Source organism: Podarcis vaucheri (assembly GCF_965113315.1).
Source record: "Podarcis vaucheri genome assembly, chromosome: 5".
In the NCBI taxonomy this organism is placed as follows: Eukaryota; Metazoa; Chordata; class Lepidosauria; order Squamata; family Lacertidae; genus Podarcis; species Podarcis vaucheri.
Genome location: NC_138763.1, coordinates 4,395,096 through 4,411,046, shown reverse-complemented (window position 1 = coordinate 4,411,046; position 15,951 = coordinate 4,395,096). Strand labels below are relative to the sequence as shown.

At 47.3% G+C, this 15,951-nt stretch overlaps 1 protein-coding gene across 3 annotated transcripts; it reads left to right on the top strand.

Annotated features, from left to right (window-relative positions):
- The first annotated feature begins 25 nt into the window (after positions 1-25).
- On the top strand, positions 26-12,656 carry DRC9 (dynein regulatory complex subunit 9). Of its 3 annotated transcripts, none has more exons than XM_082224476.1 (10): positions 26-172; positions 3,529-3,670; positions 5,250-5,497; positions 5,766-5,894; positions 7,105-7,186; positions 8,681-8,842; positions 9,690-9,764; positions 10,728-10,859; positions 11,063-11,164; positions 12,379-12,656. In XM_082224476.1, the coding sequence occupies exons 1-10, from the start codon at positions 135-137 to the stop codon at positions 12,520-12,522; spliced, it is 1,254 nt and encodes a 417-aa protein (XP_082080602.1). In that variant the 5' UTR covers positions 26-134; the 3' UTR covers positions 12,523-12,656. The 3 variants fall into 3 exon arrangements, with proteins under 3 accessions (XP_082080602.1, XP_082080603.1, XP_082080604.1); XM_082224477.1 differs by lacking the exon at positions 26-172 and adding an exon at positions 253-275; XM_082224478.1 differs by lacking the exon at positions 26-172 and having other exon boundaries at positions 3,534-3,670; positions 5,227-5,497.
- Positions 12,657-15,951: the final 3,295 nt, after the last annotated feature.

The window sequence follows — 15,951 nt, the reverse complement described above, 5'->3', positions numbered from 1 at the left end:
GTTTGTGGGCTAGGCGTTTTTTCTGCTCCCGCGCCGCGCTACAAGCCTAAAATATAAAAAAACCCCACCCTGGCAGGCGTCAACTAGGCCAGCCCTTCGCGGCGAGGACCTCTCCTGCCGCTTGAGGGGTAACCATGGCGACCACTCCGGGTCCCGCCATGGAGGCCGCCGGGTGAGTGTCTCGTGTGAAGGGAGGCCTGGCGGGGGTGGGAGCCCCACGGAGCGCTTCCTCGGGGTGGGCGTCATGCCCAAGGGGCAATTGGAAAAATGAAGAGGTCGCTGGTTACTTATTAAGTTGGAAGGGACCCCCAAAGGTCATCTAGCCCAACCCCCTTTTCAGCACGGGGATCTCAGAATCGAAGAATCCTTCGTGTCAGCGATGCCGAATTGGGTTCAACGGCCCTTAATTCGCCCCGACCTAGGAAGTTCCCCCCGGGGATTTGAGGGTCGGGGGTGGCATCAGGGCTGCTGGAATGGCATCGTCTGCCAGAGACAACTGCTTTTTCTTTTTCATACATTTTTATTAGTTTTTTTATACATATCATTTCCAACATTCATTTAACATAACTTCTCATCTTATGCAATATTTTAGACTTCTGTCAACCACCTCAGATGATTTTCCGTTCTTTATCAGTTATTCTGCATTTCTTAATTTCTCTATTACTCTTAATTATCATTAACGAATAATTCTCTTCATAGTCTTTCTTGCAATATTTCAGATAATGCTCCTTACAGAATTTCTGGCAGTCCTACTAGCATAATCTGTTGATTACAACTGCTTTTCAAATAATTCATATATTTCCTCCAGTCTTCTAAGAATCTCTGGTCCCGCAACTTTCGAATCCTTCCTGTTAATTTATCTAATTTTCCAAAGCGCTGCAAGGCTTTCTTCTTCACGAGGGGCATCTGAGACATGAACTTGGCAAAGGGCTCCTTCTGGGGTGTGTCTTGTTGCTGTTTTTAGACATTTTTGTGAGCCATCTCTTGTACTGAATGAGGCAGTGGGGCACATGTATTTTAGATAAAATTATATTAATAATATATGTTACATCATATAATAATTGTATTTTATTAATATGCACACACGTCCTGCTCCCTGGTTTCCCACAGGGATCTGGTTAGCCCAGGGGTCTGCAACCTTTAAGACAAAAAGAGCCACCTGGACCCGTTTCCGAAGGAAAAAAACCCTGGGAGCCGCAAAACCATTGCGACATTTAAAACAAATATATCTCCAGAGCCGCGATCTGACAGCGGGCGGGAAGGTGACGTCGGGACTAACGCACGCACCGCCCCCATGCGACGTCACAGCCAGTATAGCGCCCACCACAGTGGGGAGTGTCGGGGCGCACAATGCGCCTCCTCCCCTCTCTAGTATCCTCCCCGGAGCCGCGGCAAAGGTGTAAAAGAGCCACATGCGGCTCTGGAGCCGCGGGTTGCAGACCCCTGGGTTAGCCCTTGTGAGAACAGGATGCTGGACTAAATGGGATTTTGGTCTGATCCAGCAGGATTCTTCTCACAGTTCCATTTTATCCTGCTCAGCTAGGTGCTCCACAATATTTGTTTTGATAATAAAAGAAAAAAAATGTTTTGCTCTTTATCATTTTTAGTACATTCCCAACTCAATGTGTGCCTGCTATGTTCTATAAACTCACATATAGCCCCTTAAAACCTGTTAGTGAACTTGTGACCTATCCAGACATGTTGGAATGTTTTTAAACATTTTTTACTGATTGTTTTATTTTATAATTTCATAAATCACTTAGAGGTGGTATATCAACTTTGTTAAATAAAATGAAACCCTGTTAATCTCTCTGTTTCCCCAAAGAGGGCACTGTGGGTTAAATTGAAGTGCTTCCAGATTTTCTGGTCTTGGAATTAGTATCACTGGAACAAAAAAAACAAAGACATGATTTGCATGGCAGAAAAATGACCCAAGTTTTGCCAGCCAAAGTCAGCAGAGCATCCCAAGTAGAGAGTTTCTTCGTTTAATCCCTATCCCCCTTTTCCAGAGGGCTCGGTGTGGATGGCAACCATTAAGCATAAAGCAAAACTTATGCATAATGAAAACAAAACACCCAGTTAAATTAAAACGACTTAATGCCTGTTTAATCTTGAACGCCAGCCAAGCCCTCCAACATTCCAGAGATGAGAATAAGGATTCTCTTGTGTGGTTATAATACTTTCCCATATGAGCCTCCGCCTACCCAACGTTCTGCATTCCCAAAAGCTCTTCTCATCCTGATGTATATATAATCAGTTACTTTTAGATCGTCTTTGCAACGAGCTGCCAATTAGCTACCAGGCTAAGTGCAAGGTCCTGGTCTTGGTGCGCACACTAGGAATACGGTGTGCATTCTTCCTCAAAAAGGATATTGTAGAAAAAAGTTCAAAAAGGTCCACCAAAATGATCCAGGGGATGGAGCGACTCCCCTATGAAGAAAGGCTGCAGCATTTAGGACTTTCTGGTTTAGAGAAAATGCAAGTAAGAAAGGTGGCATGATAGAAGTACCGTATTTTTCGCTCCATAAGATGCACCTGACCATAAGACACACCTAGTTTTTAGAGGGGGAAAGCAAGAAAAAAAATATTCTGCACAGAGCATGTAAGCGGCTCTCGCTTTTCTTGCTTTAAGCCCTTCCGTCCCTCCTCCCGCTTCACTGAGAAGCCAGCAGAGCAAGAGCGATAGCTGCGCAGAGCCTCTTCTGCTGGCTTCTCAACAAAGTGGGATAAGGGACGAAAGGGAGCCCTTACAAGGGAGCGCTGAGCAGAGCCTGGCAGCGGCTCTTGCTGGCTTTTCCGGGAGGTGTGGGAAGTGACAGAGGGCAGCCCGTCAGTCCCTTCTCCCTCCTCAGGGAAAAACCAGCAAGAGCTGCACACACACTCTGCGTGGCTCTTTAAAGGGAGCGCTGAGCAGAGCCTCCCGCCTGCATTCGCTCCATAAGATGCACACACATTTCCCCTTACTTTTTAGGAGGGAAAAGTGCGTCTTATGGAGCAAAAAACACGGTATATAAAAGTATGCACGGCCATCGCTCATAACTCTAGAATTTGTGAATCCCTCTAACGGAAGATTCAGGGCGGATCATTTACGCAGCACATAGTTCAACTGGAACTCAGTCGGGGCATTGACAGCTACCAACTGGGATAGCTTTAAAAGAGAATTAGATAACTTAATGAAGGTTATCAGGGTCTACCAGCCATGGTTGGAGGGAGTAGTGCTGAATACCAGTCGCTGGATGCCACAGGAGGAAGAAAGGGCTCATGCACTCAGGTCCTGTTTGCAGGCTTCCCACAGGGGTCTGGGTGGCCACAGTGGGGACAGGATGCTAGACTGGACAGCCATTGGCCTGATGCAGCAGGCTGTTCTTCAAGTCTTGGGGAGAGGCTTTTCCAGCTGATGCTAGCAGTGGAACTTGAAGGTGCAACGTTCAGGGCCCACACGGACACAGCAGCAACCAGTGTGGGGGATGGTTGCATTCTAGTATTCTGTTTGCATTCTCAATGGCGAATACTGTCTTGTTTGGCTAGGGAATTGACCATCCAGACACCAAGGCTGCTGCCTTTGGATGCGGTACGATTTTCTGCTCTACTGGAGGACTGCGTTGACCAGCTTGCCATTCTTGGCTTCATCATGCCAGTTTCCTATGAGGGCCGCAAAGATGTCAGCGATGTAAGTACATCACAGACTTGTGAGAGGGAAACTGAGGATGCATTCGCACTCTTTCCCCTGCCCCCACTATTATCAGTATCAGCCTGATAATTTTTGCCCAGCATCCTACTGTTCTGGAGTTGTCTCTTACTATTTTTATTTATTCTTTTGTTCCTTCTCAGTCTTACGAAGTTAATCTCCCATAGTGTTATTAATCATCCTGCTCTTGGGCAGCCCAAAGCTTCATTCCACATAATAATAATAATAATAATAATAATAATAATAATAATAATAATAATAATTTATTATTTGTACCCCGCCCATCTGTCTGGGTTTCCCCAGCCACTCTGGGTGGCTTCCATAGAAACAAAAAATACACTAAAATATCACACATTAAAAACTTCCCTGAACAGGGCTGCCTTAAGATGTCTTCTGAATGTCAGGTAGCTATTTATCGCTTTGACATCTGGTGGGAGGGCGTTCCACAGGGCAGGCGCCACTACCGAGAAGGCCCTCTGCCTGGTTCCCTGTAGCTTTGCTTCTCGCAATGAGGGAACCGCCAGAAGGCCCTCGGCGCTGGACCTCAGCGTCCGGGCAGAACGATGGGGGTGGAGACGCTCCTTCAGGTATACTTTGCCCTTGCCATCTTTCTCAACTGCTAACTCACAAAAAATATGAAGCTCGTAATATTGACTCAGACCAATAATGCCTCTTGCTCTGTCCCATCTACTCCAGGGGTTGAGAACCTCAAGCTTGGGGGCCAAATGCAGCCTTCCAGGTCTTTCTGTCTGGCCCTCAAACTCTCACCAACCCTGATTTGGATGAAAAATATTCCCCAACCCAATCTGCTTTGACTGGCAACAGTTCTCTAGGGCCTTTGAGGCAAGGTCTCACCAGCCTTGTTAGTCATGCAAAGGATGTACTCTACTATGGAGTTTTCACCTCACCTCCAAACCAGTGACAGCTTCATTTCCCCATGCAAATCGGCGTGCTTCAGGTGTGCATTCATGCAAGGGCAGAATCACATGATTGCCGAGACAGAGAATGTTACAGAAGTTCTGGCTGTGTTCATCAGATTAAGCCCTGCTCCATATTTCCCTCATTGTGTGAGATCTTGGTGGAGTGTCAGGCCTAACAAGCACAGCAGCTCATCCCTGGTAGCTCTTCTCCCATGGATCAGTTGCCAAGGCTGAAAGTCCCTTCCTCCCCACAGCTGTCTAAATCCCCAAGCAGGAGAAAAGGAGAAATATGTGCTCCAGAACACCTAGAAGAGCCTCGATTAGCGAAAACCAGGCTCCATCTGGGTAATTTCAATGGTGGCTTCTGGCAAGCCCAGAAAGAGGGCAGGAAGGCAAGATCTCCCCACAGTTTGCCTGCAGCAACTAGTCCAACAAGGAGAGGAAGCAGGAGAACCACTTGGGCAACCCAGTCAGATGGGTGGCATATAAATAATACTATATTATTATTATTATTATTATTATTATTATTATTATTATTATTATTCGGCTTCCTCCTGATCACTTAACCACAGCTATGACTGCTTTCCTTCTTTCTCCTTTCTGCCCCTTATTTGCAAGGATCTCTTTTTGTTGCTCTTCAGCTTAACGATACAGAGGTCCAGGGCGTTCTTGCAAGCCAGAAGGAGCTGAGCGCGAGGTACAAGAACCTGATGGACGCCCGGGCAGAGAGTCAGGCCAAGATCCCCACTGAGCTGGGCAAGATTGCGGAACTCGGGCGGCAGCTGAAGGACACCGGCAATGAGCTGAAGAGAGCCAACTACCTTTTCACCATTGCCACAAAACAGAGCGCATTGTCCCCAGAGAACCTCAAGAAGATTCAGGCGGACAGGTGAGACCCTTCGGTCAGGCAATGGAACACAGGATGCTTATCTGCGCTGAATTCTTTCAAGTTCACGAGGAATTCTCACACTTTTATCTGAGGGTTTACACTCCTACCCAGCAGTGGCGTAGCGTGGGTTGTCAGCACCCGGGGCAAGGCAAGTAATTTGCACCCCCTAACCCGTGGATTTGCGCCCTCTGCAACTGGCCTGAGTGCACGGCCAGTGCTAAGTCATAAAGGGTGTGAAACGCAATCTGGTTCCTTCCTTTCCTGCCAGGAAATACACGAGCGACGTGATTGAAGACGTGACAGAGGAAATGCTGGCACTGGGAACCTTTCACTCCCTCCAGTTAGCTGTGGACCTGGAAAATGAAAAGAAGTTGCACCTCCATAACCTTGTCCTCAGGTTGGAGTTTTATTTTAGAAGCTGCCTCTTTTGAACTTAGGCTGACTAGCGCAACATTGCCCACTGACTGACAGTCACTCTCCAGGTGCTCAGGCAGGGCCTCTCAGCAGCCACTAGTGCCAATCCTTAATAAACAGAGAGAACCAGCCAAAGAGCTCCACCTTACAGCTGCTCCTCACACAATAAACGGGCCTTTGTTGTGGTTCCACCACTTGTGTCCGGTGGAGTCTCACAGAGCAGGACCTGCCACCCTAAGGGCTCAGCGCCCAGGGAAGGCCAACCAAATATCAGGGAATAAGGAACTACCAGAAGTGCCCCATCAGCGGGTGTCAGTGATCGTGGTGGAGCATAAGGGATCAGGTGCCCTTTTAGGTTTTTTGGGATTTGTGAATTAACACAAGACCCTTGAACCTGACCTAGTAGTGAATTGGCAACCATCACAGCTCTCTCAGCAGCAGAGGGTCGTGCTGCCAGTAATTTCTATTTATTTCATTTAATCTGCTCCTGTGAGCTGTCTGGCCACTGCATTCTGCACTAGTTGTAGTTTCTGAATCAGATACACATAAAGGTAAAGGGGCCCCTGACCATTAGGTCCAGTCGTGACCGACTGGGGTTGCGGCGCTCATCTCGCTTTATTGGCCAAGGGAGCCGGCGTACAGCTTCCGGGTCATGTGGCCAGCAGGACTAAGCCGCTTCTGGCGAACCAGAGCAGCGCACGGAAACGCTGTTTGCCTTCCCGCCGGAGCGGTACCTATTTATCTACTTGCACTTTGACGTGCTTTTGAACTGCTAGGTTGGCAGGAGCAGGGACCGAGCAACGGGAGCTCACCCCGTCGCGGGGATTTGAACCACCGACCTTCTGATTGGCAAGTCCTAGGCTTGGCAAGTCCTAGGACACCACCCACGTCCCCAGATGCACATAAAGCACCTTAATAATAATTTTAATGTTTGATGTTTTACTGTGTTTTTAATATTTTGTTGGGAGCTGCCCAGAGTGGCTGGGGCAAACCAGTTGGATGGGCGGCATATCAATAATAAAATCATCATCATCACATGGCCTGTTTCTTGAGTTTGATAAAGCATCTGCCAGTTTGCTGCCAACTGACCAGAGGGAACTCTGGGTGCATGCCCCAAAGTCCCCTTTCCGGCCTAAGTCTTGATGTGCCCCAGGAAACCAGGGATTTCCTTTCCCTCCCCTCTCGCCTTCTAGGGAAGAGATGGGAAGGAAGAAGATAAAGAGTCTCCAGAAGCAGCTCAGTGATGTCAAGAAGGAAAAGGAGTTTGAGCTACAGGTGAGCTTTAGGCAGTCACACCCTTCAAACCCCCCTTTGAAATGCAGTATGAAATTAATAAAATTAGCACCCAACAGGTGCAGCTCAGGCTGCAAAATGGGCTCTGCACAGCAGAAAGTTTCCAAATCTAGGGAATGCAGAACACATAACTAAATGCCAGCATTTATTTGTGGATTTGGGGCTTAGCTGGCTTTGAGAAAGGGTTAGATAAAACACCTGGAGGCTCAGATCTATCAGTGGACATTGGTCATCACTAAAAAGTTTTTTTTCCTGATTTGTTGTTCTTTGGGACAGTCCCTCCTCTTGCCGTTTTTTAAAATCGCAAGGTATTGTTGGAGCTGTCTGACAAGGCCCTCGTCTCCTGCCAGTAGGCAGGGCTGGTCTGGAGGGCTGCCCAGCCCCCCCCCCCTTGGGGAAGGTGTTGCATGGTGTTGGCCCTGCCTACAGATCCAAAGGGAGGTTTGGGCGTTGGGGTTACAGCAACCAATCAGAATGCCCCCTGAGAGGCTTAAGAGAACCTCCATGTTCAGAATACTAGCTGTGTTATAGAGGAGGGATAACAAACTGAGGAGGGAGGATGCTTGGTTATTTCTCAGAGGCAACCGAGTCCGGTGCTGTTGGATACCCATCACTGGGATATGTGGGCCTTTGGTCTGATCTATTTTTTTTACATCTCATTTGCATTTGCTAACATCAGAGTCCAAGTGTTTCTGGCACTGAATTCTAGGACCTTAATATAAAGCTACACTCCTCCTCCACGGGTCACAACTATCGTGAGGCTGGCACATACATGGATTCCTATGCTGGCAGGACTCAGTTGCTAACCTCCTCTTTCCAAGATAGTATTCCTTCCCATGTACTTTTAGCAGCTCTAGTCTCAGACCAAGGCCCTCCCCCAGCTCAACCCACGACATAGTGCTGAAGGCTTTGCCTGCTGAATGGAAAATTTTGGTTATTCTGCAACAGTCTGTCCTGCACTAACTTCAAACAGGCATGTTACAGTCAATGGATCCTGTCTGATCTTGAGTTTTCCTCTTTTAAAACTTACAACTGCCTAACAGGGTGTTTATTTTTCAGCTCCAAATACAGTCAGTGAGTCAGACCTTAGTGGCAAAACAGAAGTCATTCTTAAAGGCCTAGATATCCCCGAGATAGTCAACCTGTGTCTGGGTGGGCTCATTTTTTTATAAAAGGGAAAATCCATGCATGTAGAAAAGTGGCACAGCGGAGAAAAGGAATCTTTTGTACAGAGGAGCATTCAGTGATGTAAACCCCCATCTGGAGTGGTACAGTCCAGACATGTTTTCTACCCCAGTGAGAAGAAGGCTGGACACACTGTTGAGTTGCAAGCCCATCCATACCCTGGCAAGGCAAGGCAAGGCAGAAGCCAGTTCAGTCTTAAGCAGCACCTCTGAGGATGACCACAGACCAGCACATCAAGTCTCCCTTGCTTGTAGTCCTTCCCACCCACCCGCCCACTCTCTCATTCCACAGAATCGGAACGAGATGATTGCATACCTCAAAGACCAGCTTCAAGAGATGAAGGCTAAAACAGACATGGAGAATCGTTATGTCAAGAAGGACACAGACCTCCAGGTGGCTCAAACAAAGAATAAATGCTTTGAGGCAGAGAATGATCTGCAGGATGAAATTGAAGTAAGCACTTTGCCTTGGGCCATATGCGTTCGTAGGGAGGTGGTCTGCAGTAGAGGTTGGGGCATGCCTTAATGACATAGGTGGCGTCAGCATAGAGGCAGCCACTGTTCAGAGTCCTGGTATAGACTTTTCCCAGCAGCGTAACCTGACTTTTGGTTGAGCATCCTCAACCCAAAGAGGACTGCTGTGTGGTTGCTCCAGAGGCAACCCAGGAATACTAACTATTTTGGAGAGCTGAGTCCTCCTGGTGCCAGAAAAAAGGCTTGTGCTGAACCTTAGTTCAGATTAAGTGAGCAGCAGATGATCTAACTCTCAATCGAGTCAAGGGCTAACCTTGGTATTAATAGAAAACTACATTATATCAGGTCAGACTGATTCAGACTGGCAGAGGCTCTCTGAGGTCTTGGGCAGGGTCCTCCCCATCACCTGCTACATGATCCTAAGTGGCAAGGAGTGGAATTTGGGGCCTTTTGCATGCAAATTTAATGTTCTACCCGGCTCATATGCAGGATATTCTTCTTGGTTTTCACATTCAATTGACTTAATCTGGTTCAATTGCCCAGTGTTCTCAGTTTCTATTGGTCTTCTTTCAACCTTCAATCACTGTACGGCTAGCCAAGTCATGACATGGGGCTGGCAGCAGTGAAAACGAGGGCAGAATTTAGGGATGGCATCATTGACGATTTTTTTTTTGTACAGCTATACTACGCCTGGACCATAAACTCACTCTGCAACATGGCATAGAGAGGGCTGTGGTGCATGCACTCCCCCGGGTCTTCAGGGGAACCCTCTTGGCATTTGCTTAGAACCAAATAAAGTTTGATGCAATGTCTTTCTCCCATTACAGAAATTGAGAAATCAAACTGAGCAGGAGATAAGAGTCCACATGGACATTGAGAATTTCCTTAAGCAGCAGCAGAAGGTAGGTGGCACAAAGCTTTCTGGTGCCCCATTGAGCTCACAGATGTGGGATCTGTGGCACTCCAGCTGTTGTTGGATTACAGCTTCCATCTGCCCTAACCACTGTTCATGCTGGCGAGGCTGATGGAAGTTGGCGTCCAACATCTAGAGGCTACAGGTCTTCTTTTTGTGCTATAACTTTTTGTAATGCCATCCACTCTCCAGCCAACTGCTAGATCTACTTCCTTGTTCTTCAGAGGTTTATGTGATCCCCACCCTTAATCCAGATCATTACTTTCTATTGACATACACTTCCTATGGGTTGAGCTAGCAAATGGATCCAGACCCTACGGTATCTAAAGATCAGAGGCCTAGAACCCTGAGGCTGAGCTGTACCACTTTAAACTGCACATGGCAGGTGTGTTTGTGTGTGCATGTGGCTCATACGATTGCTCTTCCGTTCAAAATACACCCTGCACAATAGATGTCTCTTTACTTTGTACCCCATCTTTTCGGGCAAGCGGAATAGAGCCGCCAGCACACAAGTTGACCATTTCAGGGGCCTCAGACAGAAGGTATCTTGGGGATGGAATTCATAGGGAACTTCAGATTTAGAAAGCATCTAAGGTGCTGCACACAGCAGCCTATTGCCCATTCCAGTTCGCCATGACTCTTTGTTTCATTGCTGCTCCTTACACACACAAGGGCACCACCTTGCATGCACAGATCATCCCCGTTCCCTTCAGTTGCTCTGTGTACATACAAGAAATGACACAGAGCTTTGGCTCTGAAATTGCGTTCCGACAGCAGCAGAGAGTTAGACAAGGTGATAAGCTGATCATCCCCAAATCCCCACCAAGCACCTCATTCTGCAAGTCCTCCAATATCATGTCATTGCATGAGGCGCTGGGCTCTAAGCCATGCCCCGGAATGGTCAGGAGACAAATGCGGAGTGTTGTGAAGTGTCCACCTGTGTGTGCCGCAGAGCATAGAAGAGAAGCTGGAGTACTGGATGGACAAGTACGAGAGGGATACAGAAGCCAAGCAGCAAGAGCTCAATTCCCTGAAGGCCTCCAGAGCAGCTGACCAGGCAGCGCTACAGGAACTGGCCAAGCAGGTAGGGAACAAAGCTGATGGTCAGGCTCCTTGGTCCGTTGGTGATCCATGGCAGCTATATGTGGGGCCGCTCTATCCACACATCCTCACTGCTGCTCCAATTTGCTAGGAAGCTTAGAAAGCTAAGGAAGGAGTCCAGGGGTGAGAGGTGAGAGCGAAAGCCCACCTCCAAGCTCAAGTTAAAGGTGTCTTTGCATTCTACAGTGTCTTATATGCGAACAAGCTATAATTGAGGACCGGAAGGAAAAGGAGAGTGCAAGGAAGAAAGTAGAACAGGACGCTCTGGAGTTGAAGAGTATCCTGAAGGTAAGATGAGTCCATATAGCCTTACCTTTGGAGTCCTGGGACTAAAAATTGGAAGCGGGGGTGGGGAGAAAAGCTCTTCCTCCACCATGTCTTCTGCCCCTCTCCCAACATGTGGAGCAGATCATCTCCTTTGCTTTGTATAGCTCCCCCCCCCCGATGTTGCTGAACCACCCCCCTTGCTGGCCATGCTGACTGGGGCTGAGAGTTGCAGTGCAAATCGCTTGGGGGGGCACCCGGTTGGGGAAGGCTGCTCTATCTCATGGCTTCCCCTTTCAGGGCTCCAGATCTCTAATCCTTTTATGTGCTTTTAAAATGTGCCAAGCGGGGGGCATGGTGGTAGAACCATCTGCTTCTGTAGGGGTGCTTGGAGGTTCTCTCCAACCTCCTCCCGCACTTCTCCCTAACCTAACAGCCATTTCCTCAGATAAGTATCATCAGCTAAACAAGAAGCAGGGTCTTCCCCGGACCATCCTTGTATGGTAAAACAGGCAGCCACAGATTGTGACCAGCACTTTCAATTCCATCAGCTGCAGGACTGGCCTGGAAGAGGGGAAAACATGCATATAGGAAAACAATATTAAGTGAGGCCTGAAACACTGTGGGATCCATAGCCATTTCTGTAGCTCTTTCTAGCCAACAGTTAGCTAGGGTACAGCATGAAGTATAATTTGTTTATCAGTTGTTTACATGAATAGCAGACCTTGCCGTACCACATGAAGAAGCATATTTGAACAAGCGCAGAATCTGCTCATCTAGGCATGACCATATTGCAGAAGTGAGAAGCAGCCTTGTGTTTGGCTTCACGGATAGCCAAAACCCAATCCTAGCCACCCATTTGCTCTCCTCAGTGCAGCAGAAGCGTGCCTTTGGATGTTGGCTGCCCAGGGACATTCTGCAACAGATGTCATTTATTTCTTGGAGCGTATCCAGGGCTGCGCCTTTCTGCAGCTTGAGCTGGCAGCGTTGGGATAAATGTGGGCATTAGATGCTGTGGCTGACTTGGAGCAGACAGGCAGCAGATGGAACGCTGGACTCAAGCCAGCCCTGCTTCATTAGAGAGGTGGGGGGGGGAGGCTAGGGGAACTGGGCTTGTTGAACAGCAGTCATTTCTGGGAGCCCATTTTTGGCAAAGCTTGAGCAGCAGCTGGAAGGTAGCGTGGGCACCCAGTGTCTCCTTCCTGCATGCACACGCTTCTCCTCTTCCTTGCTTTCAGCTGCAGGCCTGGTGGAGAGGCATGATGGTCCGCAGATTCCTTGGCCCTTACAAGGCCCTCAAAAAACTCTGGGAAGAAGAGCAGCCGCCCAAAGAGAAGGGGAAGAAGGGCAAAGGGAAACCTGGAGCAAAGAAGAAAAAGTGATGGGAACAGAGCCCAGCTCCTGCGCCATCTCCACACTGGGCGTTTGGGCAACACGGTTTTGTGGGATGAAGGAACGGGGCAATTGTATTTCTTTGCTGAAAGGATCAGAATTAATAAAAGCTTCTAGCACTCGGCTTGAGCCAGCGAGATCTTGCTATTTTGGTCCCAGTCAGCAGAAGAGCATTGAAGCTGCTGGTTCTATTTTTCTTGCTTTGAAAGTGAACAGGCCATACCAACATTTTGTGTTAATTACCCTGGACCATACGATGCAATCTTCTATCTTGTCTCCCCACCCTCTGCTCGAGCTCAGGAAAGCTGCAAAGAAAAATGGTCCATCATCTCCACAGGATTGCTCGTGTAATTTACCTTTTTAAGCTTTAACTGCATGGAGACATACCATGAAGAATGTCGCTGGTGATAATTGGACATCAAGGGTGCCAAACGGAATAAAATGTTGGAGGGGGGGGGCAGATACTGATGCCCCAGATAATGAATCACAAGACCATTTAAATGGCAATGTCCATCAATTTGGGGGGGGCAGCTACCTCAATTTTTTTATTGGGGGTGGTGGTAGCTGAAGTAACCTTGGACCCTAGGAGTGGTTCCTATACAGTGGTGCCTCGCAAGACGAAAAGAATCCGTTCTGTGATTCTCTTCATCTAGCGGTTTTTTCGTCTTGCGAAGCAAGCCCATTGACGGATTAGCAGATTAGCGCTATTAGCGGCTTTTAGCGGCTTATCGGATCAGCTGATAAGCAGCTTAGAAAAAGGGGGGGAGGGGGAAAAACCGCAGGAACTCGCAAGACATTTTCATCTTGCGAAGCAAGCCCATAGGAGATTCGTTTTGCGAAGCACCTCCAAAACGGAAAACTCTTTCGTCTAGCGAGTTTTCCGTCTTGCGAGGCATTTGTCTTGCGGGGCACCACTGTATATTGGACATGTACTTGAAGACCTTAGAAAACTAGCAAAACCAAGTAGTTATTAATATGACAACTACTCTAATAATCACACATGCTGCATACGCAGAATAGGATACCAACTTGATTCTACAGGAACTTGATGAGCCCTTGGGAGCAGCAACACATTTGATGTTGTGATGTTGAACAAGCAAAGGAACAAGGCTATTCAACCTCCCTCTCCCAGGAGAGAAGCAATCAAGGGCACGTGAGAGACTGGACAAACCCACTGCAGAATAAATGCTTCTGTTCACAAACACAGGTTTTAAAGCTTCAGCCTTTATTTCAAATCACCCAGGTTTGAAGTTTATAATATCATGTGCGCTAGAAATTGACTGGTAGCATACAGGCAATTTAAAATAAAGTACATGATATTATGATGTTTATATAGTCTTTGAAAACTATGGAATGTATTTACAGACATACAAATACAGGAAAGAACTTCTTTAAAAATCCTTTAGCTATACTACTAATTACACGTTTACAGTCTGGAGAAACAACAAGAGTGAAGTCTTTATCCTCTGGGCTTTCTGCCGAGTGCCAGCCTAGAGGAGAATGAATATGTGAGAGCTGGAGTGCACTGAAAATGGAGGCTTTCAAATCTTCTGCAAAACATGCTTAGGGGGAAAAAAACCCATCCAAATTTACAGGATATCCCTCCCACTGCCCAAAAAACAAAATTAAAAGAACCATTCCAAGACATAATAGCACCGGTCATTACTGAACAGTCATGGAAAGATTCCTTTTTAAATATTTGGTGGCAGAGATTTGTCAGGAAAAGCTCCTGCACAAGCCCTCACAGAGGAGAGTTTGCAAGAAGCTGTTCTCTTGGGCACATTTAATGAACTGCGCCAGAAGTCAGTGCATTTGCTTTTCCTGCGAGTCTGCCCTCTCTGATTAACCAGCAACGAAAAGGAAGGCAAGATATTCTCCATCTACCCAGAGGTGAGACTGCAATCCATCCCTAGGACAGGCGGAGGCTATTGGGCCTGCTCTAGCAAGAACTTGCAGGGGCTACTCAGAGCAACAAGGTGAGTTTGCCTTCCATGAAGCAAATTAGTTTTGACCTCAATCTTAATGTCACTATGTGGTGGGAGTCAGAAAGCTGGACACGGTCTACTTAATACAGTGTGTTTTGGTGCCCTTTGGGACTGGCCGGGGGGGAGGCAGACAGGCCAACTGTAGGGGGGGACAGATACAGTGAAATGCCCAGCCAATTTTTGGGGATATACAAGAAAGCAGGGTGGTTGGGAGGGCACACTGAGGTTGGGGGGACAGTGCCCCACTTACCCTAACACAGGGTTTCCCAAACTTGGGTCTCCAGCTGTTTTTGGACTTTAAGTCCCATCATCCGTAGCTAGCAGGGCCAGTGGTTGGGGATGATGAGAGTTGTAGTCCAAAACTAGCTGGAGACCCAAGTTTGGGAAACCCTGTGCAAAGGGATGAGCCAACACTGGATAACGGATGGACTCCCTAGCCAGTGTTCATGGGACAAGCAGGAGAGATCTAGCTTGCCCACTGAGTGTGCTGCATAAATTATTGTTCACTGGGTCCTTTCAGGCAACCAGCTTCATTTGGGATAATATGATTGTGCACGCAACATCTATAGTTCCCCAAATATCAAGGGGAGGGGGGTTGTATAAAGCTTTAAAGCTTATTTTGCACTGTTGGAGGAAATAGAGACCAAATTATGCAAACAGCACAATCCTTTGCTGGAGCAGCCTTGAATGAATGATACCCCTTGCAAGATGGAAATAAAAGTGTCAGTTCTGGAATGGAAAACCACCTGATTCTCAGAATAGTCACGTTTGCCTGGGACTGCTTGTGGACAGGTAACGAAAACAGAATGATTTATAGGAACCCAACAGCAAGCACCATCTCCAGAAGGGGGGATCTCTTGCACTGATATTCCCCAGAAGAGGACAGCCATCTATTGTTGCTTCAACACACAAAATAGAATTCTATACACTTTTCTTAAAAAACAAAAACTTTTTTCCACTGAATACAAGGAAAAAATTGCACATAAATATAACAAAACACGAAAATTCCCAAGCCATTTAAAACTAGCAACAGAAAACTCAAGTGGTTTTTCTTTTTGGTATAATACATAAAACATCCCATCGGCTGAAAGGACCTGGATTTCCTTCACGCTGTTAATGTCCATTCATGGAACTCTTGCCATCATGAGATTATAATAAAGTGAAGAGACAAAATGACGCAGCGACACAAAACAGCATTTGTGTTTTGTTTTGTTTTAAAAAAGCATGTCATATGCTTTAGCCCTGGTCATAGGTGGTGATTTGCGTGGGAGGCAATACCACCACATTGTGCTTAATTATTTCCTGGCAGTTATACCCCTGGGCATTACTGACTGCCCAGGCAAAAGAGCCCCAAGCTTACCAGCAGACCCACTGCAGCCCCACACAAGGGCAGCTGGATGTCTTTGGTAGGATGCAGTCCTTTCTGGGTCCTCT